Source organism: Somniosus microcephalus, chromosome 12 (genome assembly GCF_052327205.1).
Source record: "Somniosus microcephalus isolate GS21.2 chromosome 12, FLI_Smic_1.0, whole genome shotgun sequence".
Classification (NCBI taxonomy): Eukaryota; Metazoa; Chordata; class Chondrichthyes; order Squaliformes; family Somniosidae; genus Somniosus; species Somniosus microcephalus.
Window position 1 is genome coordinate 172,598,078 of NC_140998.1, and position 24,310 is coordinate 172,622,387.

Here is a 24,310-nt window from a genome sequence, read left to right on the forward strand (position 1 = left end):
TATCCAAGACAGTACCTTACCCCCAATCCCATGTGCTTTAACTTTACACGCTAATCTCTTATACGGGACCTTATCGAAAGCCTTCTGAAAGTCCAAATACACCACATCCACTCGTTCTCCCTTATCTATTCTACCAGTTACATCCTCAAAAAATTCCAGTAGATTAGTCGAGCACAATTTACCTTTTGTAAATCCATGTTGACTTTGTCCGATCCTGTCACTGCTTTCCAAGTGCGCTGCTATTACATCTTTTATAATGGACTCTAGCATTTTCCCCACTACCGATGTCTGGCTTACTGGTCTATAATTCCCTGTTTTCTCTCTACCACCCTTCTTAAATAGTGGGGTTACATTAACTACCCTCCAATCCATGGGAACTGTTCGAGTCTATAGAATTTTGGAAGATGACCAGCAATGCATCTACTAGTTCTAGGGCCACTTCCTTAAGTACCCTAGGATGTAGATTATCAGGCACTGGGGATTTATTGGCCTTCAATCCCGTCAATTTCCCCAACACCATTTCCCTACAAATACTGATTTCATTCAATTCCTCCCTCTCATTAGAGCCTATGCTCCCCGACATCTCTGGGAGGTTATTTGTGTCCTCCTTTGTGAAGACAGAACCAAAGTATGTATTCAATTGGTCTGCCATTTCTTTGTTCCCCATTATAAATTCCCCTGATTCTGACTGTAAGGGACCTATGCTTGACTTCACCAATCTTTTTCTCTCCACATATCTATATAAGCTTTTACAGTCAGTTTTTATGTTCCCTGCAAGCTTACTCTCATATTCTATTTCCCCCCTCTTAATTAATCCTTTTGTCCTCCTTTGCTGAATCCTAAACTGCTCCCAATCCTCAGGTTTGCTGCTTTTTCTGGCCAATTTATTTGTCCTCTCCTTGGATCTTATGCTATCCATAATTTCCCTTGTTAGCCACCTTTTAAACCTTATTGTGTTATTGAGGCTGTTGAAGGGTTTGCTATCAAACTGTTGGACCATGATATTGCTCATGTTGGATCTCCCCCTTGTTTGAGGTCAGGAAGTGTTGGACTTTGTTGATGGACAAAGTCTAAGAACACAGTCTGTGTGCAGACAGTGCATGCAAAATGGCTGATCCCTGCTCTTAGTACCTGAGACTACAGCCATGCTCTCAACATTTTTGCAGAGCTGTATCAAAGCAGCTCTCTTACCCATTCCTCACACTTTTGCTACCACAGTGTACTATAAATTAGCCGTACATCTATTGTACAATTTTGGATAAAATAACTTGAAGTCTTTCTCTTCAATCTTGTGGTCCTCCTCTTGACTCTTGCCAGATTGGCTCAGTTAGTACTACTCTCACCATGGAGTCAGTAGGTTGTGGGTTCCATGCCCCACCTAGACCCAAGCACATAATCTTGGCTGACACTTGAGTGCCTTACTGGGGGAGTTTTGGAGGAAATGGCTCTATCTCTCTGTTCCGGTGGATGTTGAAGATCTTTTTGCAAAGAAGAGCAGGGGTTCTGCAAGCAACCTGTCCAGCATCCACCTTGTAAATCGGGTTGTTGGATGAGATAGTGTCAAATCCCTTCCTGAAATTCAGGTAGATAACTCTGCCTAACCCTGATCCATCAGATGGGCAACATACTCCAAGAAATCCTGTCAAGTTGGTCAGACACAACCTGCCCCTTCTGAACTCAAGCTGGCTCTCTCTAATTAGACCCTGTCCTTCCAGGAAATCCCTCATGTTACCCTTCATAGAATCATAGCAACTTACAGCACTGAAGGAGGCCATTCGGCCTGTCGTGCCTGTGCTGGCTCTTTGAAAGAGCAGTCGTGCTCAGTCTCAAATCCCTGCTTTTTGTCCCTAACCCTGTAAGTTCTTCATCCTCAAGTACTGTCCAACTGTTTTAAAATTATTTATGGAATCAACGTCCATCACCTTTTCAGGTCGAGTGTTTCAGATCCCGACAACTCCGAGTGAAAAAATTTCTCCTCCTCTCCCCTCCAGATCTTTTGCCAATGATTTTGAATCTATGACCTCTGGTTATTGACCCACTCACGAGGGAATAGTTTGTCTCTATCAAAATTCTCATCATCTTGAAAACCTTCCTTAGGTCGCCCCTTAACCTTCTCTGTTCCAAGGAGAACAGTCCTAACTTTCCAACCTCTCCTCGTAACTGAAGTCCCTCATCCCTGGTAACACCCTGGTAAAGCTCCTCTGCAGCCTTTCTAAGGCCTTTACATCTGTCCTGAAGTGTGGTGCCCAGGATTGTCCACAATACTCCAGCTGAGGCCTAACATGTTCTCTTTGCTTCTATATTCTATTCCTCTATTTATAAACCCAAGTAACCCATATGCTTTTTTAAAACTACATCTAGATATACTAAATAACCTAATGGAACTCGGAGGATAAAACTCCTGGTCCAGACGGATTACATCCGTGCATTTTAAAAGAATCTAGGGAAGAAATAGCAGAGACATTACTACACATATTTGGTAATTCGTTAGAAAAAGGTGTAGTGCCAGAGGACTGGCGGATAGCTAACGTAATACCTATATTTAAGAAGGGGGATAGAACTTGTCCAGGGAACTATAGGCCAGTCAGCTTAACATTGGTGGTAGGAAAAATAATGGAACCCCTCGTAAAAAGAAAGCAAGACTTGCATTTATATAGCGCCTTTCACGACCATCGGACGTCTCAAAGCGCTTTACAGTCAATGAAGTACTTTTTGAAGTGTAGTCACTGTTATAATTTGGGAAACGCTGTAGCCAATTTGCGCACAGCAAGCTCCCACAAACAGCAATGTGATAATGATCAGATAATCTGTTTTTCAGTGATGGTTGAGGGATAAATGTTGGCCAGGACACCAGGGATAACTCCCCATCTCTTCTTGGAAATAGTGCCTTGGGATCTTTTACGTCCACCTGAGAGAGCAGACGGGGCCTTGGCTTAATCTCTCATCCGAAAGATGGCACCTCCGACAGTGCAGCACTCCCTCAGCATTGCACTGGAGTGTCGGCCTAGCTTTGAGAAAATAGGGTACACCTATCCGGAAAGGATGAACAGGATGGTTCTCTTTTCTCTTGAAGGCTGAGGGGGTGACCTAATAGAGGTCTTTAAAATCATGAAAGGTTTTTGACAGCAGATGGTGTGTTTCCATTTGTGGGGAAGAGCAAAGCTAGAGGCCATCAATAATAAGATAGTCCTCAAAAAATCAAATAGGGAATTCAGAAGAAACTTCTTTACACAGAGTGGTGGGAATGTGGAACTTGCTACCACAGGGAGCAGTTGAAGCGAATAGTATAGATGCATTTAAGGGGTGGTTAGATAAGCATATGAGGGAGAAGGAAATGGAGGGTTATGCTGATGGGGTTAGATGAGGAAAGACTGGAGGAGGCGCGAGTGGCGCATAAACACTGGCATAGACTGGTTGGGCCGAATGGCCTGTTTCTGTGCTGTATATCCTATGTAACCACGTCATCAGCTTTCACTGCCACCTTTTAAGGATTTGTGCATGTGGACACCAAGGTGTCTCTGCTCCCCTACAATTTTCAAATTCGTGCCATTTTTCATACACTGCCTTTCCATATTGGCCCTCCCAAAGTGCATCACTTCCCAATTCTCCACCTTGAACTCCATCTGCCACGCTTCTGCCCATTTCACCATCCTGTCTGTCATCCTGAAGCCTATAACTATCCTCCTCACCATCTACTACTTTGCCAAGTGTCGTATTATCTGCAAACTTTATAATGCTGCTCCCTGCACCTGAATCTAGATCTGCAGTGGTCTATTCAGGCCTTGCCCATTCCTGTGACTGAGTTGTATGGAGCTGTCAATGGTAGTTAACCCTGCCAGATATGCTGGCTGGTTGCTTGCTGTCAGGGTAGTTGGTGCAGGGTTCTCCCCATGAGTTTCATTAAACTGGATGCACTATGCGTTGAAAGATGAGGACGGGATAAAGCACACGGCTGTGGTTATAGAGGCACCTTGGTGATTTTATCATCGGTGTGAGTTTTCTCAGCCCTTCCTTTCTTTGTGCAGTGTTCGTTGGAAGATTTTGCTGCAGTTTCAGTGCCGAAACCGACTGCTGCTGACGGGGACCCCCATTCAGAACACTATGGCAGAGGTCAGTAATTTAAAGTACAGGAAACTTTCTGGTATCCGGCACAGACGGGACCGACCTGGTGCCGGTCCATCAACAATGCCGGCGAACCGAACATTGTAGTTTAAAAAAAAGATACGGAGCTCAGAGCTCTGTCGAAAGCAACAAACCCTGTTGCTTACTTCAAAACAATCGGCACAACTTGCAGGCGTCTCTGTAGCTTAGCAACAGCTTCAGCTACATGTTTGCACAGCCACAAATGAGTTTAAAAAAAAGTAACTAAAAGTTTTTAAAAAAGTTATCTGAACCGACTCCTGAATTTTGCCGGTGGATAGAGCGTTCCGGTTATTTAGTGGCCGGTTAATCGAAAGTTTCCTGTACCCCTCTACAGTAGAACAGTTTAATCACAGGAGCCCACAGGCAGCCATACCTAGACAATACTCGTGCGTACAATCAATTCCTATTCATAAGTGGAGGAATGATTTTTGTCCTCCGTGTGGGATACCTAGCAATTTGTGCTTTTTGTTTTCTCTGATTTTTTGATAGAATTGTTTAAAATTATGAAAGGATGGCACAGGGTAGGTAGCAGCAGACTGTTTCCAGCAGTTGCGGGGTCTCGAATGAGACACCATGAATACAAAATGTCATCCATTTAGATCCACCCTGTGGGACTGTGATCCTGATCGTGTCTGTCCTCGCCCTGTGGGACTGTGATCCTGATCGTGTCTGTCCTCACCCAGTGGGACTGTGATCCTGATCGTGTCTGTCCTCGCCCTGTGGGACTGTGATCCTGATCGTGTCTGTCCTCACCCTGTGGGACTGTGATCCTGATCGTGTCTGTCCTCGCCCTGTGGGACTGTGATCCTGATCGTGTCTGTCCTCACCCTGTGGGACTGTGATCCTGATCGTGTCTGTCTGCCTGTCTTCACCCTGTGGGACTGTGATCCTGATCGTGTCTGTCTGTCCTCACCCTGTGGGACTGTGATCCTGATCATGCCTGTCTCTCCTCACTCTGCTGTATTCTCCTTCCCACCCTGTAGTCCTCGTGTGTCACACACCCATATTTCTGTACTCATTGTGGAAGTATGGATCAGCCCAGTTAGTTTGTTTTTAAATGTGGTGGTCCCTTATTGCTGCTGAGCCCCTCTTTTTGGTTGGTTTGTGTGCTGTTGAGCGGCTGTAATGGGAGACATTTTAAAAAAAAAAGTTTCTGAACTATGGCAGAGAATACTTATGTAATATGTGTTGCAGTCTATTTGGGAGCTAATGGCCCAGAAATTCGGGCCGGGGGCTTCCCGCGGGTGCAAGCCCCCGACCTGCACTTACCTTGCGCGCCGGCAGTTGAGCTGTGGGCCCCTGTGGAATTCCGATCCAGGGCCTGGCCCAGCTGCCGGCGCGCAGTGCTTGCGTGTCCCAGGGGCGCAGTTAGTTCGATGCGTCCCCTGGGATCACGTGGGCCATGGGCAGCCAATCGGAGCAGGGAATGCTCCATTAGTAAGTCTTGACAGGAAATGCTGTCAAGGCTTATAAATACTACGGCCCCAAAATAGCAGTAAACCTTTAAATAAAAAAATTTTTAAATCACATTTTTTAAATAAACTATAAATTACATTAAATAGCTATTTTAAACAAGAATTAAAATTTTTGAGAAAAATAATTTTATATTCTAACGGGGCTGAAAAATAAACTTGCCTTTAAAGTATTTATTTAAAAGTAATAAACCTGTGGGAAAAAATGTTTTAATTTTAATTAATTGACCACTTATCTTGTAAAAAGCAGGCCTTATGCCTGCTTTTTACATTTCTAAATTCTAAAGACTTAGCCTCACGGAAAAACCTGTTTTTAAAAAAAAAAAAAACCAAATCAAAACAAAAAAAAGTAAGCTCAAAGCGCACGCGCAGACTCCCTTGCGCACGCGTTCGACCTCTGAACCCCTGCTTTCAGAGGAACGGACGTGCCGGTTTCCCATGCATGCGCAGTGCATGCAGGAAACCGGCACTTCCATCGGGCCTACGGGTGAGTACCCAGCGCGTACTCACCCCTGGAGACCCGAATTTCTGGGCCATTACTGTTAGTACATTATACCTGGGTGGGGTCTCTGATAAATGAGGAGTATGTTTGGACTGTGTATATAAAGCTAATATCCTGTCGTACAACTGTATTCACCGAATGTGTTTCTCCCCTTAGCTGTGGGCACTGCTACATTTTATCATGCCAACTCTCTTTGATTCCCATGATGAATTCAACGAGTGGTTTTCCAAGGATATCGAAAGCCATGCTGAGAACAAATCCGCCATCGATGAGAGTAAGTGCTGTTTTGCAATATTCAGCACTGTGTTTTATTGTTATGTGGCGTTGCCACATTGGGGAAACACTGTGTATGTAGATAAACCTGTATAATCCCCTTTTAACTGCTGTATTCCCCTCCCCCCGCAAGACAGTTGCAAGCTGAGAGGAATAAGGCACGTTCAGAGTTGCCTGCTGCTGATTGGTTTTCCTTCTATCAGGTTCCAGCAGGTGACCAATCCGTGAGTCATCACAAGTTCGCGGGCTTCACGAATTCAGTACTGTATTGTGAGAGTTTGAGTGAAGACCTATTTCTTGTAGCTCGCTGTGTTGCCTATTTCTTTACGCGGGAGACCGTAGTCCCCCACAGTATTGAGCCCACACACTCCCCCAAAAAGACTCTCTTTTTCCTGCCCCATGGACATTCCAGCAGCCTCTTCCTACTGCTCTCTACTGATGTGTCTGGAATCTGTACTGACGAGTCTGGAAACTGTATCCGTTCTCTTTGGGAAGGAGAAGCTCTTGGTTCTGCTATTTTAATTTTTACAAACATTCTCTGTGCTTGCTTTAGAAAAACCTAAGAAGTAGCACATTTGTGGAATTGGAGAGGTTCCCACTGCCAGAACTCGTGGGGTCTATCTTTGAACTTGTCAAACTCCAGTGTAGTCATAGTCATAGATTTATACAGCACAGAAAGAGGCCCATCGTGTCCGTGCCGGCCATCAAGCCCTGTCTGTTCTCATCCCATTTTCCAGCTCTTGGCCCGTAGCCTTGTATACTATGACGTTTCAAGTGCTCATCTAAATGCTTCTTGAATGTTGTGGGGGTTCCTGCCTCTACCACCCTTTCAGGCAGAGAGTTCCAGATTCCAACCACCCTCTGGGTGAAAAAGTTCTTCCTCAAATCCCCTCTAAACCTCCTGCCCCTTATCTTGAAACTATGCCCCCTGGTTATTGACCCCTCTACTAAGGGGAAAAGTTCCTTTCTGTCTACACTGTCTATGCCCCTCATAATTTTGTACACCTCAATCAGGTCCCCCCTCAGCCTTCTCTGCTCTAAGGAAAACAACTCCAGCCTGTCCAGTCTCTCTTCATAGCTGAAGCGCTCCAGCCCAGGTAACATCCTGGTGAATCTCCTCTGCACCCTCTCCAATGCAATTACATCCTTCCTATAGTGTGGCGACCAGAACTGCACGCAGTATTGCAGCTGTGGCCTAACTAGCGTTTTGTACAGCTCCATCATAACCTGCCTGCTCTTGCCTTCATTAGCTGAGGCATAAAATGTAAGTATCCCATATGCCTTCTCTACCTGTCCTGCTGCCTTCAGGGATCTATGTACATGCACACCAAGGTTCCTCTGTCCTTCCTAGGGTCCTACCATTCATTGTGTATTCCTATGCCTTGTTAGTCCTCCCAAAATGCATCACCTCACACTTTTTAGGGTTAAATTCTATTTGCCACTGTTCTGCCCATCAAACTATATCGTCCTGTAGCCTGAGGCTTCCCTCCTCGCTATTTACCACTCCACCAATTTTCGTGTCATCTGCAAACTTACTGATCATACCTCCTACATTCATATCGAAATCATTAATGTACACTACAAACAGCCAAGGACCCAGCACCGTTCCCTGTGGTACACCACTGGACACTGGTTCCCAGTCACAAAAACAACCTTTGACCATCACCCTCTGCCTCCTGCCACGAAGCTAATTTTGGATCCAAGTGCCAAATTGCCCTGGATCCCATGGGTTCTTACCTTCTTGACCAGTCTCCCATGCGGGACTTTGTCAAATGCTTTACTGAAGTCCATGTAGACTACATCAACTGCACTACCCTCATCCACACAGCTAGTTACCCCCTTGAAACATTCAATCAAATTGGTTAGACATGATCTCCCCCTGACAAAGCCATGGTGACTATCCTTGATTAATCCTTGTCTCTCCAAGTGGAGACTATTTCTGTCCCTCAATTTTTTCTCATAATTTCCCTACCACTGATGTTAGGCTCACTGGCCTGTAATTCCCTGGTTTATCCCTACTACCCTTCTTGAATAACGGTACTACGTTAGCTGTCCTCCAGTCCTCTGGCACCTCCCCTGTGGCAAGAGAGGTTCTGAAAATTTGTGTCAGAGCCCCTGCAATCTCCTCCCTTGCCTCACACAGCAGCCTGGGATACATCTCGTCTGGGCCTGGGGATTTATCCACTTTTAAGCCCACTAAAACTGCTAGTACCTCCTCCCCCTCAATACTAATTTGTTCAAGTATATCTCAATCCCCCTGCCTGACTTCTATGCCTACATCATCCTTCTCCACAGTGAACACAGATGCAAAATATTCATTTAAAACATCTTCCAGCTCTACACAAAGATTGCCACTTTGATCCCTAATGGGCCCTACTCTTTCCCTGGTTATAATCTTGCCCTTAATATACTTATAAAACACCATGGGATTTTCCTTTATTTTGCCCGCCAGTGTTTTTTCATGACCCCTCTTTGCTCTCCTAATTTCTTTATTAAGTACCCCCTTGCACTTTCTATACTCCTCTAGGGCTTCCACTGTTTTTAGTCCTTTTGTATTTGCCAAAAGCATCCCTTTTTTTCCTAATCCATTCTTGTATATCCCTTGACATCCAGGGTTCCCTGGGCATGTTGGTCCCACCCTTGACCTTTACGGGAGCATGTTGGCGTTGTACTCTTTCCTTTCTGAAAGACTCCCACTGCTCTAATGTGGATTTTCCCACAAATAGCTTATCCCAACCCACTTTGGTCAGATCCTGCCTTTATTATATTAAAATCGGCCTTCCCTCCCCCCTCCCTATTTAGAACCTTTATTTCCGGTCCATCTTTGTCCTTTTTCATGACTACCTTAAATCTTAACGAATTATGGTCACTGTCGCCAAAATGCTCTCTGACTGACACTTCTACCACTTGCCCGGCTACATTCTCTAGAATTAGGTCCAATACTGCCCCCTCTCTCTTGTAGGACTTTTTACATGCTGGCTCAAAAAGCTTCCTGGATGCACTTTAAGAATTCCGCACCCTCTGAGCCTTTCACACTCTGACTATCCCAGTTAATATTGGGGAAGTTGAAATCCCCTACTATTATAACCCTATTATTTCTACACTTCTCTGAGATTTGCCTACATATCTGTTCCTCTATCTCCCCCTGACTGTTTGGGGGCCTATAGTACACTCCCAGCAAAGTGCTTGCCCCCTTTTTGTTTTTAAGTTCTACCCATATGGCCTCATTAGAGGAACCTGCTAAGATATCATCCCTCCTTACAGCAGTAATTGACTCCTTGTTTAATATTGCGACACTCCCTCCTCTTTTACACCCCCCTCTGTCTTGCCTGAAGATTCTATACCCCAGAATATTGAGCTGCCAGTCCTGCCCCTCCCTGAACCATATGTCTCTGATAGCAACAATATCATACCCCCATGTGTTCATCAACACATTCAGTTCATCTGCCTTACTCGCAAGACTACTTGCATTAAAATAAATGCCATCCAGCCTTGCCATGCTCCCTTGTGCCATTACATATTTGCTCAGCCTTCCAGGCTGACTTGTTTTTTCCCCTATATTTGGCTGTGCATCACCCCCTACTATAGCTCCACTCCGTATCCCATTCCCCTGCCAAGTTAGTTTAAAGTACTAGCTTTGTGTGTCTTTTTGGTCATCTGGAATGTCCATTTAACCACGTGTTAGACTAACTGACCCCAGCCCGAGGAGTGTACATTTAACCCCGTGTTACACTGACTAACCCCAGCCCGAGGAGTGTCCATTTAACCTCGTGTTACGCTAACATACCCCAGCCCGAGTGCTGTCCATTTAACCTCGTGTTACACTGACTAACCCCAGCCCGAGGTGTGTCCATTTAACCTCGTGTCACACTAACTAACCCCAGCCTGAGTTGCCTGGCGATCCTCTGTCTAACCCAGGGACAGATTTGTTTCTCAAATTGATTCCTATCCTAAAACTGTCATTGTATACGAGTTCTATAAACCCTGGTGTTTTACATTGTGTATTTGTGCAGGCTGTACTTGGCAGTGGGAATGAGGGTTCCTTCTGTCGCAGGCAGTGGCTATGATTAGATTAGTCAGATTAACACTGAGCGTTCGTTCCTGGCCCTGCTGGGGTTTTTGGTGGTGGAGTGGCATTTGTGATGCAGTTTTATTCCAGTTCGACCTTTATATACGTGTCAAAATGGTTTTGGAGTTGTGTTTTGGGCAGCTTTCTGTGTGACAAGCCACTATTTGGTTGCACTTTTTTTTGTGGGATTAGGGTCAATGTTGTCCTAACTGTGCCACCACTGCCAGCTCATCTGGGTTCTTGTTAATGCCAGTATATTGATGAGGACATTCTCTTGGGGACCTGACTAAGGTGGTGCTGCTGTGGGCGGTGCCAGTGCAGAATGCAGCTAATCCAGTTGTTTTTTTCCCCCCCCTTTTTGCAGACCAGCTGTCTCGTCTGCACATGATTCTCAAGCCTTTCATGCTGAGGAGGATCAAAAAGGATGTGGAGAATGAGCTCTCTGATAAGGTAAGGCTGAGCTGCCCCACTCTCTCTGGTCACTCCAGTTATGGAACCTAAGTTAGCCACCTGTAATCCACACACTGATCGACCTGGGGTGCTGAGTTCCACAGGCCTTGCCTGCTCTCCTGTTGGTGCTGTTTCATGCTGGCTCCAAGTCTCCTGTATCCCCCCTCACACTGCCACAATTCATGAGCCTGATGGTCAGTAGCAGCTAGCTATTTGACCATGGGTTGCATTGCAGCCAAGGCCCATTCTGTTCTCCCATGACATTCATAGGCAGGCAAGAGTGCTGGCTGATTTCTCCCTCCCTAGCCCTGGAACATTGAGGCCATGTTACACCAACTGTCTGAGTTCCCAAAGCAGCAACACAACCAGCCTGACATCATTTTAAACCTCTGATAACGAAGGGCATTCATGTTCAATCTGCCCTGGGGTGTCCTGATGCACAGTTTGAACATTTTGTGCAAGTTTTTAGGGTCGTTTATTTCTATTTACATTAATCCTGTAACCTTTGTTTTGAAAGTGGAAATTTTATTTCCAGTAATTTTATTTCCTCAGAGGTTTTGTTACATTAAAGGTACTGTGAGTAAATCAAAGTCGTCGCTTCCAGATGTAATCTGCTGGTCTGCCCATTTTATCAAAATGATGTTACACTATTGTTACAAATTAATAGGCTGTGGGACTGAGGAGTGTCACATGTTATTCCTGTATTTTTATAAAGAAAGATTTTAAACATTTAAATATCTGCTTGTCTCAGTGGTAGCATACTGTCCTCCTCATGAAAAGGCCGTGGGTTCAAGTCTCGCTTCAGAAACTTGAGCACCGAATCTGGGCTGAGACTTCAGTGCAGTGCTGAAGGGGTGGTTCTTTGCCAGAGGTGTCATGCTCCAGATGGGTCATTGTAAAGGCAGATGTAAAAGATCCCATTGGATTTTTTGAAGAAGAACAGGGATTCCTCAATGATATTTGAGCCAATATTTCTCCCTCCAGCAAAAATTAGTTACCCTGGTCTTTCATTTCCTGTTGTGGGACATTAATGTGTGCGTATTGGTTGCTGCATTTGCCTGTAGAGCAACAATGATCAAGTAATTTATTGATGCAAAGGTGCACTGGGATGTCCTGACAATTTGCAATATAAATGCAAGTTATTTGTTCTTGAATGATGCATATTGGAATGGAGCACCAATGCTGGCACTGTTGAGAGAGTTTCATTGTATATAATGATATTTGACACATGACGACCCTATAGGAAGCTGTACTGTATCCTAGCAAATGTACACGCACTACTGAAAGCTGGAGTCTAGTATGACTCCAGCTGGCCTTTGTCCTGCTTGGCTATGTTCTCCGTACCAGTGTTCTCCCTTTATGCCATGTGTAGATAGAGATCCTGATGTACTGCCAGCTGAAAAGCAGGCAGAAGATGCTGTACCAGGCCTTGAAAAACAAGATCTCCATTGAAGACCTGCTTCAGTCATCCATGGGAACCACTCAGCAGGCCCAGAACACCACCAGCAGTCTCATGAATCTTGTCATGCAGTTCCGTAAGGTCAGTACTCTCCATTGTCCCTGTCCTTTAGCCTTCCACTCTCCACACATCTCGATCTACATTAAAAGTCTTACATCTGCACACAGTTCCCGTCATCTTTTACCATTATAAATTCCCATGTCCTCATTTATAATGGGAACTGCCTATGTAAACTAATGTCATCACAGGTGGGAGGGTGGAATTAGCACGTGACAAGTTTACATAGGCAGTTCCATTGTAAATGTGAACATAGGAATAATAATGGAAATATTATAAGGACAGAATGCTTGACTAAAATGAGAATTGAATTATGTCTGCAATCCCTGGTCTAATTATTCCTGCCATCTAATCCTGTTGCACCCGAACACTACTCTTGGTTTTGGCTCCACCTGTGCAACACCACAAGAGATCAGCTGGTACTGAAAAAGGCCATTGTATCGTGCGCTCTCATTCCATAACATTCACTGAATGAGACTGCACCGTAGCTGAGTGGGGAGGGGATGCTGCGATAGATCAGGGAGAGTGGTGTAGGTCAGCTCCTTGTTCCAATTACAAATTACAAACTCCCTGAAGTTACTGTTTATTAGTGTGAATTTAGGGAGTGGGGGTCAAAAAATAGAGCCTGTTTCAAGGGGCAGGTTAACAATCCCAGTAGCTCAAACATCCGAGTGTTCGACTCCCAGACTCCAGGGCCTGATTGACGCATCTGTTTTCGTCCTGCACTGCACACGAGCACAGAGTTTCATCCTGGGATGGAGGACAAAATAGTTCAGGCAAAAGGATCAACATGGGCAGGACAAGAGAGACTGGCCACTTAGTTCTTGGACTGCACAGCAGCTGTATTGGCTCTCTGATGGGTCTGCTGATGCTGCGTGTAGAGTGTGGTGTATTTCCAGGTAATCTCTGTGGGTGGCAGGGTTCATTCACAGTACTCCCCGCACTTTCAGCTTCTCTACATATGTAGACAGTCAGCAGACCAGGGATCAGTGCCTTCACCCAGTAAACCATCAGGGACTCAGCACAGACCAGGCATCAGTGCCTTCACCCAGTAAACTATCAGGCATCGGGGCCTTTGTACACTATATCATTGAGGTAGTGGTTTATTTTTATATGCAATGTATCTATGAATTTCTGTAGCAACAAATTGGATAGTCTTGGTTGCTGTGTGCGTGTTTTTGTTCATTCATGTTCTGTGTCCGTTCAGATTCCTTTCTCTCTTTCAGGTCTGTAACCATCCGGAATTGTTTGAGCGCCAAGAGACTAAATCACCTTTTCATATGTCTCTGAAACCATACAACATTCCCAAACTTATTTACAGGGATGGGCAGATCAATCACTTCAATCACTGTCGCAACAGGTCAGCAAGCACCAGCTCCACCATTATCTCCTCTACTTCAAACCGAGATTTACTATTAAAGCAAATCCATGTTAAATTCTTCTTTCATTAAATGTGTTTACCAAACTTTGACTGTAGGTGAAGCAGGAGTTACATTATCGCAATATCTGGCACCACACCAACAATTTATTGTGCTCACCAATAGTTTATTGTGCTCTTGATATGAAATATTTGGTTATTAGCTCGTGCTGGTGGTTAGACCAGCCTTAAAAATCCAGCCCAGACTAATGTGATGAAAGTCTGCTCTACGCTGGCTGTAAGGATCCTATGTTAAATGAGTTTGGCAGCCTCACCACAGTTCCGAATAGGCATCAGCCCCAAGGACAATACTGCCCCCAACTTGGCATTAATTGATCATGTCAGAATGGCTGGTGCAGTGATGAAAACATGGCCCTCTGGTTGATTGGAGAGGGAGATGGGGGGTGTCTGAAATGGAAACTGATCCATTCCCCAACACTACATTTCAGGTTCCTGGTGACGATATTAGCACCTCCACGTCCCTGCTGCAATGGTTACATACTCGGCACACTGTCCCGCCTCAAGCCCTACAACATTAGAGTAACATTTTTCAGTTTCCCACACAGCCATCCTGTGGCCTTCGGGTGTCATTACCGATTCAAGCCAGTTTTATGCTCTGTATCCATATCCTCTAGCACCTGCAGTGAGACTGTCCAAGATAACTTCACATTGGACCCTTACAGCCAGCAAACGGGGGGGAACTCATCTGTCTGGGCTGGATTTGAAGCGGGGCTGCCTGTGCGGTGGGGGTGGGGTGGGAGGGGCCTCATGGGCTGGGCAGGGCTGCCTGGCTGGTGTGGGTGGGGCTGCCGTTTGCACAGCCTTGCTGTAGGTTATTGCTTTATTTTTTTTTTACTGATCTCCCTCTCCTGATTACAGGTGGTTACGAGTCATTCTGTCCCCCTTCTCCCCAGCCCACATCCACCAGTCTCTCTTCCATAGAAAAGGTAAGAATTTCATACGTCTGTTTTCCAGGGCTTTGTCCAGTTATTGGGTGCCAGACTTGTAAAGAGATGTTTTTTCTGACCCAGGTAACGATGAAGGAAGCTGCTTTTCTTTCCTGCGTTTCATAGATGTGTCGCCCTCTGAAATGTCAAATGTGATGCTTCAAGGGATGCTTGCGAGGTGAGTGCTGTCAGTGTGCAGCGACTAAAGTGTGTGTGTCTGTTAAGTTCAATGGGCAAACGTGCCCCCTCGCATATGTCTTGTCTGGTGTTCCAAATTATGAAAGGATGGGACTGGGTAGACAGAAGCTGACTGTTTCCCGTAGTTAAAGAATCAAGAACGAGGGGCCATATATACAAGATTAACTAAAAGATTTAGAACAAAGGGCAGGAGAAACTTTTTCAGAGTTATGAGGCTGTGGAATTCATTTCCAAGGCTAGTGGTTGAAGTGGAAACTACCAACATTCAAGATTGGATTGGAGAAGGGAATAAAATAGTTACAAGAACAGGGTGGGTAAATGTGATTAGAACTATCTACCCGTGTGGAGGGTAAACGGCAACACAGACTGGTTAGGCCAAATGGCCTTTTTCTGTGTTGAAACTTCTTGTATTTCTATGGTACCTTTTAAATTTTGTTCCCACACTTCACTTCTTTGGTGGGTATGGCCTCCATGTGGTAAACCACTGTTTGTATTCCACTGTGTGCATGCCTGGACATGCCTCGGCTGACTCCTCCCACAAGTCCCAGTATAAAGGTGACTGCTCCCCAGCCCTTTGTATTTCTGGACCAGTCGACCACTCGAGGCAGACCTTCAATCTTTTGTTAATAAAAGCCTTTAGTTACTCTCTTAACTCTCAGTCTTTTATGAGTAATTGATAGCGCATCAATTTTATTAACAACAAAATTTTTATAATGGAGAAGATCCTCACACCAGCATGCCTGGACTTAGATCATCGGGAGGCGGACTCATCCACCAAGTTTACTCACTGGCTTAAGTGTTTCGAAAAATTCCTGACCGCCTCCGCAGCAATCAAATCGGACGAGGACAAACTGGATGTCCTGACCTCCAAAGTGAACCACCGAGTGTACTCGGTCATCCAAGACGCGACCTCGTACGCTGACGCTATCAAGCTCCTCAAGGACCGGTACACGCGCCCAGTGAACGAAGTGTACGCCAGGCACCTTCTGGGGAGTCGTAAACAACAACCTGGGGAATTGACCATGGAATACCTTCAGGCACTGTCTGTGCTTGGCCGGGCTTGTGGTTGAAAGGATGTAAAGGCCGCCGTGTACACAGAGGAACTTATCCGGGACGCTTTTGTAGCGGGCTACAGATCCAATTACACCCGACAGCGACTGTTAGTGCGAGGTCGAGGTCACTCTGCTCCATCATTGGATGCAGCCTACCGGGGCATGGATGCCTACTCCTCTGCACCGTGGACGCCGCGGGGAATGACAGCCTGGGACACGGTAGGACCGCCTCATAGCGCCGTGCCACCCCACCCACACCCCAGCAACGGCCCAACTACCGCAGCAGTGTCCCAAGGCCAGACAGCAGTGCCCCAAGGCCAGGCAAAACACCCCAGAGCGCGCTGCCCGGCGCAAAACGCGATCTGCTCGGGCTGCGGGAAGAAGGGACACTACGCTAATGTCTGCAGGGCCAAAGCCACCCCGAACCCCAGCAGCGCCGTGTGTGGACCATGCGGGCCGCCATCTTGGGCCTCCCCGGCCATGTGCGAACCACCGGTACAGCAGCCATTTTGGACGCCTCCAGCCACATGGGGATCATGGACGCCGCCATCTTGGACGACAGCCGGAACGCAGCAGGCCCCCAACACCACCTCATCTGATACCCGCAGCGACACCGACCCCTACGCTGGCATCCGTTACACTGGACCAAGCGAGACCGCACCAGCTGGCCAGTTCCACAATGGACATTAAGGTAAATGGCCACGATACAATCTGCTTTTTTGACTCTGGGAGCACGGAGGGCTTCATCCACCCCGACACGGTGCGGCGTTGCTCTCTCCCAGTCCTGCCTGCGCACCAGCGGATTTCTATGGCCTCCGAGTCCCAGTCGGCGGACATCGGCGGCTACTGCGTAGTGACACTCGTAGTAGACGGGACCGTGTACGATCATTTTAAACTTCTGGTCCTGCCCGACCTCTGCGCTGCCGTCCTGCTGGGGTTAGATTTTCAGTGCCACCTTAAAAGTGTTACGATGGCGTACGGTGGACCCCTACCCCCACTCACAGTCCGCAGCCAGCAGCTCCCAAATTGCCCGCCGCGCACCAGGTGCAACCTCTCCACACTCAGAGTCACCCCCCCCCCCCACTGTTTGCTAACCTCACCCCCGTCTGTAAGCCCATCGCCACAAAGAGCAGGCGATACAGTGCCGGGGACAGGGTTTTCATTAAAACCGAAGTGGAGCGGCTCCTGAAGGAAGGGATTATTGAGGGCAGCACCAGCCCCTGGCGAGCCCAGGTTGTGGTCGTTAAGACCGGCGAGAAGCAGCGCCTGGTCATCGACTACAGCCAGACAATAAATCGCTACACCCTGCTGGACGCCTACCCACTCCCCCGCATAGCTGATATGGTCAACCAGATCGCGCAGTACCGCGTCTTCTCGACCATTGACCTGAAATCAGCGTACCACCAGCTCCCTATCCGCCCTGAGGACCGCCAGTATACTGCCTTTGAGGCAAACGGCCGCCTCTACCACTTCCTTAGGGTTCCCTTTGGCGTCACCAACGGGGTCTCCGTCTTCCAAAGGGAGATGGACCGGATGGTAGATCAAAATGCGTTGCAGGCCACTTTCCCATATCTGGACAATGTGACCATATGCGGCCGTGACTTGCAGGACCATGACGCAAACCTCGAAAAATTCCTCCGCACTGCCCAACTCCTGAACCTGACATATAACAAGGAGAAGTGCATATTCTGCACAAACCGCCTCGCCATCCTTGGCTGTGTTGTGGAACACGGAGTCATCGGCCCCGACCCCGACCAGATGCGTCCCCTTATGGAACTCCCACTGCCTCAAGGCCCTGAAGAGGTGCCTAGGGTTTTTCTCCTATTACGCCCAGTGGGTCCCCTACTATGCGGACAAGGCCCATCCGCTGATCAAGTCCACCTCTTTTTTCCCTTGACGGCAGAGGCCCGCTTAGCCTTCCACCGTATCAAGGAGGACATTGCCAAAGCCACCATGCACGCAGTGGACGAATCCATCCCCTTCCAGGTGGAAAGCGACGCGTCCGACTTTGCCCTGGCCGCTACCCTCAATCAGGCGGGGAGACCCGTGGCCTTCTTTTCACGAACCCTCCAAGGCCCGGAGACCAGACACTCCGCTGTTGAGAAGGAGGCCCAGGCGATTGTGGAGGCTGTGCGTCATTGGAGGCACTACCTGGCCGGAAAACGATTTACCCTGCTCACTGACCAGCGTTCAGTTGCTTTCATGTTTCACAACAAGCAGAGGGGCAAAATCAAAAACGACAAGATCTTGAGGTGGAGAATCGAACTTTCCACCTACAATTACGAGATCTTGTACCGGCCCGGGAAGCTCAATGAACCCCCGGATGCGCTATCGCGTGGCACCTGCGCCAGCGTGCAGATCGATAGACTGCGGGCCCTCCACAATGACCTCTGCCACCCGGGGGTCACCAGGTTCTTCCACTTCATCAAGGCCCGCAACCTGCCTTACTCTATTGAGGAGGTCAGGACCATGACCAGGAACTGCCAAGTCTGCGCTGAGTGCAAACCGCACTTTTATAGACCAGACAGGGCCCACCTGATAAAAGCCACTCGCCCCTTCGAGCGCCTGAGCGTTGATTTTAAAGGGCCTCTCCCCTCCTCCGACCGCAATGTGTACTTCCTCAATATTATTGATGAGTACTCCCGTTTCCCGTTCGCCATCCCCTGCCCGGACATGACCAGTGCCACGGTCATTAAATGTCTGAACGACCTCTTCACCCTGTTTGGCTTCCCCAGCTATATCCATAGCGACCGGGGCTCATCGCTTATGAGCGACGAACTCCGTCAGTACCTGCTAACTAGGGGTATTGCCACAAGCAGGACCACCAGTTACAACCCCCGGGGGAACGGACAGGTGGAAAGAGAAAATGCGACAGTTTGGAAGGCCGCCCTGCTAGCCTTAAAGTCTAGGGGCCTTCCAACCTCCCGCTGGCAGGATGTGCTCCCCGATGCGCTCCACTCTATTCGGTCACTGCTCTGCACTGCCACTAACGCCACCCCTCATGAGAAAATGTTTGTCTTCCCAAGGAAGTCCACATCGGGGACATCGCTACCGCCATGGCTGACGTCCCCAGGGCCGGTCCTACTGAGAAGGCACGTGAGGACCCATAAAACGGACCCCCTGGTCGAGAGGGTCGACCTCCTCCACGCCAACCCCCAGTATACTTACATTGCATACCCGGACGGGCGGGAGGACACCGTCTCCATAAGAGACCTTGCACCCTCGGGGGCCGCAGTAACCCATTACTCACTACCCCCCCCCCCCCCCCCCCCCACGATCCGATATCCAGCCCCAGCAGACGGCAGGCCTGGGCCCCGCGACCCGCTCGACATCTACGAGGACGACACGCCTGTGCCACAGCCCACGCAGGACTTGACGCCGGAAGCTCCACTACCCCTGCCGTCGCCACGCCGATCACAGCGGCAGACAAGACCTCCGGAGAGACTCCAATACACTAACTTTTAATACACTTCACCCCGCCGGACTCAATTTTAAACAAGGGGTGAATGTGGTAAACCACTGTTTGTATTCCACTGTGTACATGCCTGGACATGCCTCGGCTGACTCCTCCCACAAGTCCTAGTATAAAGGTGACTGCTCCCCAGCCCTTTGTATTTTCTGGACCGGTCGACCACTCGAGGCAGACCTTCATTCTTTTGTTAATAAAAGCCTTTAGTTACTCTCTTAACTCTCAGTCTTTTATGAGTAATTGATAGCGCCAGAAATACCATTTTTAAAATTCTTCCACGCTTTTTGATTACACTTTTTTTTCCATTACTGTGGACCCAACTCCCTCTTCAAAATATTTTCCCACAACCTTTCCTGCAGAAGCCAAGGAAACTGGGTGTGCTGATCTTGTGCCTTGGTTGATGCAGCTCTGAAACTAGCTGGTATATATGATCCTGGCATCAGCAATTCTGAAGCCTGTACTCGGTACCTCTCCATACTGGGAATCTCTGGGTTGGGTTGTGGCTTTGAATTATGTCTTGCACTCTGTCATGCACAATGGAGCCCAGCACACAGTGCCACCTTGCTGCATTCCCCCCTCTCCTGACTCCTGGACTAAGAGGGAGTGAATGCAGTCCTCCTGGATGGAACTCCATTTCTGCCCGTCACCTTTGAGCAGGGCACCAGGGAGAAAGCCCTGGTTTTTCAGTGTTCCTCTCTAAGGCAAAGTGCCTGGCCTGAGATTGGGAATTCGCCTCATGTCCAGTTGGAGGCTATTCGTTGGCTGACCAATACAGCACACCACCTACAGTGTCTTTCTTTAAAAAAAAAACATTAATCTATTAGTAGGACCTGCAGGTGAACTGTCTCAACATAACCTTTATAGGGAAAAACAATTTCCTCTGGTTATAGTCAGTGAGCAGGGGACGATTTAAAATTGAGGAGAGGGGTTAGGAGAAATTTCTTTACACGGAGAATTGTTGGAACATGGAATGCTTTGCCACAGAGAATGAATGGCTTGTTTGTGTTGCAACTTCTATATATTTCAGTGGGTCCACAGTTCAGCACCAGTTGGCAGTCACTCGGTACAGGGATGGATGGTGTGCCAACAGGAGTGTGACTGGTGTGAGTGAGAGACTGTTGTGAGAGTCCCTCATGCAAATAGCACAGTTGCATGTGCAGCAGAATATTGCATTCACCCACCGTGGAGGGAACTGCCAAACCAGAAATAGGCTGGTGATATCACCCCACTGAGGAAATACACCAAGTACTGTCCCTTTAAGAGGTGTATGGTGTGGGCGGCCAGGTGATGTCAATGGATGGAAAAGGCCATTTGGTTCATCAGTATGTCTGAAACACGACGCCAAGTCTCAATAAGAACGGGCCCCTGACATCAGCCATCTCCTGGATGAGAGAGTGGGAGGTCTCTCCCTTAACCTCTCTACTTATCTCTCCTTATTTAAGACCCTCCTTAAAAAATCTACCTCTTTTACCAAGCTTTCAATCACCCTTGCTAATCTTTTTTTGGCTCAGTGTGGATTTGCCTGATAACGCTTCTATGAAGCACCATGGGACGTTTTCCTACTCTAAAGGCACTATATAAATGCAAATTATTGTTAATGAGTCTGTCCTACCAGCCTGGCTCCAGGATTCTTTTGGTCCTCACTCTGTATCTTTGAACACTTATTCTAAGCTCTATTAAAATGCTGAGTAATTGCTCTGCCCCTGTCCATGCTGAAGTGCAAGTGGACCTTCCCTTCTCTGAGCAGGAGGCTGCAGGGCACCCGTTCTAGGAGTTGCCTCGGGCATCAGTTGCTGGAAGGTGCTGATTGAGGGAATGATTGCGGCAGTGTTACATACCCAACCTGTGGCATGGTCAGAACAAGCAGCGATTTAAACAGAGCCCTGCTGGATATTTCTGATTTATTTCCTGTGTTCTGTTCCCTGCTCCCTGTGTGGACTATGACAGGGCACATTAATTCCAAGCAACATGTGTATCGCCCTCCTGAGGCCATTCTGGTTACACACACCCACAAACGGGCTTGCCTGTTGTCTTCTGTGTGATGACTGATTAAAGATAGCAGGCACATTGTTCAGGAGAAAACCCCAGTGCCTTCAGAGAAGGAGCGTCAGCAACGAGGAGGATGCTGCACAGCCGTGAGCCCCTCTCTCTGTGTACGGTCTGCAGATGGCTGCTCACAGTCTGTCTACACTAACTGAGCAGCTGCAGAGATCCCCAAGATAGCTTGTCTGTTCACACGAAGCTCTTCCCCAGCCTTTTTTCTTCCCCTCTCTGACCCGGCATTGCTTGCAGATGCTTGACTGTTTGGATTGAGAATGCTGCCCTCTGTGGTTAAAGAGCGAAGGGTGTTGATGGGATGGTGTATGTGGAGATTGATCTTTTTATATTAAGGGAGGTTACCCCTTGAGTAAGTGCAGTAACTCTTATTGAACTATCTGATAACTTTCAGTACATCTCAGTCCCACCTTTTTCTCTCCACAGGTGGTTAGCTCTTTTTTTATCACATAAAGCTTCCTACAGGCTTCACCATGCACGCAGTTGGAGAGTGTGTGAGGCGAGGAGTCGGCACCTGAACAGCACGGATCTGATCACGTGGGTGGATTTCTGCACATCTTTCCCCAACATTCGCAGCAGTAGAAGTTTCCAGGTGAGAATGACGTGTCTGTAACAGGGAACACAGTGAAGCAGGGTGTGACCGTGTTGTAAAACAACCCAGCTGTGTCTTCTGTACCGTGAGTCGATAGAGACGGCGGGGCTGAGCACAGTGTGACCTGGAGACGGAGGGCATCAGCCCCGAGTATAAAATCAATTACTTCATACATGGGAGCAACACCAAAGGACCTCAGCTCATTGGCAATACTTCCCCTTGCAGTCACCTCCTTTTAGCTCTGTATTGTCAGCGTGCATGTTTCGAGTTAGCTTGATTGCCTCTTCATGGGCACAACTTCCTAATCTAGGAGCAGATGATTTTCATGGGCTGAAGACATTGTCTTCATTGTGGCGATTCTTCATTGAGTATTGCCATTCTGATCAATGTTTCTTCGGGGTATTAGTGACGTCTTGTCCATGTTCACTCAAGTTTCAGCTTGGTCCAGTATGTAACGTTCTTGTTTGATGTTGCTTTAACAGTCTGTTCTTTCTCACAGGACCTTTGTTTTACTGGCTATTGCAAAGCAGTAATCAGCCATACACAGCACCTTGTCCATCGACGGAAATCGGCTACCTCATCCATCCGCCACAGTCAGCCCACAGAAATGCCAGCCTTCCTCTACAACAGCATACCCAGGGTAAGCATCCAAGTGCATTCATTCTGGCTTTCATCCCCACGGTCACAGTGGGAGCACTGCGAGTACAAAACCATATATGTTTCGGGAAGTCTGGGAATCATGGGGTTGGAGCCTTGCCCCCTCAGAGGGAATGGGGGAGCAGGCTTCACACGTTGCTGGAGCCTTGCCTTCTTGGAGGAGATTGGGGGGGATCGCAGATAGAGGCATATCTCAGCAGTGTGGAGCTCTACCTTCTCAAGCCTCTGCGCCCCCCCCTCCCCTCGCTTCGCCCCCCCCTCCCCTCGCTGCACCCCCGCCCCCCTCTATCTAGCCCTCCATCTCTGTCCCGTTCTCTCTTTCTTCCCCACTCTCCCAAATCGCTCGCTCTCTCTCCATCCCTCTCTGCACCCCTCCCCCTCGGTCTCCGCCCTTCCCCTCACTTGGCTGTACCTGCCCGAGGAGTGTTTGATGGGACAGTGCAGAGGGAGCTTTACTCTGTATCTAACCCGTGCTTTACTTGCCCTGGGAATGTTTGATGGGACAGTGTAGAGGGTGCTTTACTCTATATCTAAGCCATGCTGTACCTGCCCTGGGAGTGTTTGGAACTGACCCTGGGTGCCTGAAATGGAAAGTGTTCCATCCCCCCCCTCACCTTGATGAGTACAATAGATCCCCATAAAATGTGAACTAAATATATTATATATTCTGTGCAAATTGCTGTACAGGTAGACTATCCTTTATCCGAAAACCTCGGGACCAGCCGAGTTTCGGATAAAGGAGAATTTCGGATTTCGGAAGGTGGGTCTGCGGGGGGGCGGGGGGGTCGGTGGGGGGTCGTGCGCACGACTTACGCTGACGCTCAGCGTAAGTCAGTCGGGGTCGGCGGGGGTCGGGGCCGGCGGTTGGTTTCCTTTTAATCTAGCATTCTGACACACTGTGTATATGACTTGCCCGTGGTCCTGGAGATCTGGTTTAAATGTAAAATCTTTGTGGAAGGTGGATCCTATTAGTCTTGAGCTTTGGAGTGCACGTCATGCCTGATGTGAGAAATTGACTGTCCGAGAGGCCGTGGTGCATTCAAAACTGTACGCTGATCTTGCAAATTCTTGTCCTCATCACAAACAGTGTTAGAGATGAAGTGATTGGAGTAACCCAGGTGACTCAGTGAGTAAATACATTTCTGCAAAGGATCTGAGATTAGTGGGGTTGCATAATCCGCAAAATTCAAAATCAGAACACCAAGTCCTGCTGGCGGTTGTCGGGGCTGGCGGGGTCGGCGGTTGTCGGGGCCGGCGGGGTCCGCGGGGGGGTCGGCGGCTGGCGGGGTCGGCGGTTGTCGGGGTCAGCGGGGTCCGCGGGGGGGGTCGGCGGTTGTCGGGGCTGGCGGGGTTGTCGGGGCCGGCGGGGTCCTCGGCGGTTGTCGGGGCCGGGGGGGTCGGCAGGGGGTCGTGCGCACGACTTACCCTTTATCCGAACTTCCGAAACCGGAACCCTCTAAAAACCAAAGGTTTTTTCGTTCAGCGTAAGTCGTACGCA

The 24,310-nt window shown here is 48.1% G+C and overlaps 1 protein-coding gene across 3 annotated transcripts in view; it reads left to right on the forward strand.

The window, feature by feature from the left end:
- The window catches only part of ino80 (INO80 complex ATPase subunit), a 119,971-nt gene that overhangs the window by 81,850 nt on the left and 13,811 nt on the right, over positions 1-24,310 (forward strand). For 2 of the 3 annotated variants that reach the window (XM_086003842.1, XM_086003843.1), the window contains exons 17-25: positions 4,026-4,110; positions 6,274-6,391; positions 10,824-10,909; positions 12,282-12,449; positions 13,652-13,785; positions 14,722-14,789; positions 14,874-14,967; positions 21,990-22,155; positions 22,655-22,795. In XM_086003842.1, the coding sequence (XP_085859968.1) occupies positions 4,026-4,110; positions 6,274-6,391; positions 10,824-10,909; positions 12,282-12,449; positions 13,652-13,785; positions 14,722-14,789; positions 14,874-14,967; positions 21,990-22,155; positions 22,655-22,795 (1,060 nt within the window). Of the gene's footprint in view, positions 1-4,025; positions 4,111-6,273; positions 6,392-10,823; positions 10,910-12,281; positions 12,450-13,632; positions 13,786-14,721; positions 14,790-14,873; positions 14,968-21,989; positions 22,156-22,654; positions 22,796-24,310 lie in introns of those variants that run through there. The other variant, XM_086003844.1, reaches the window with a different exon arrangement.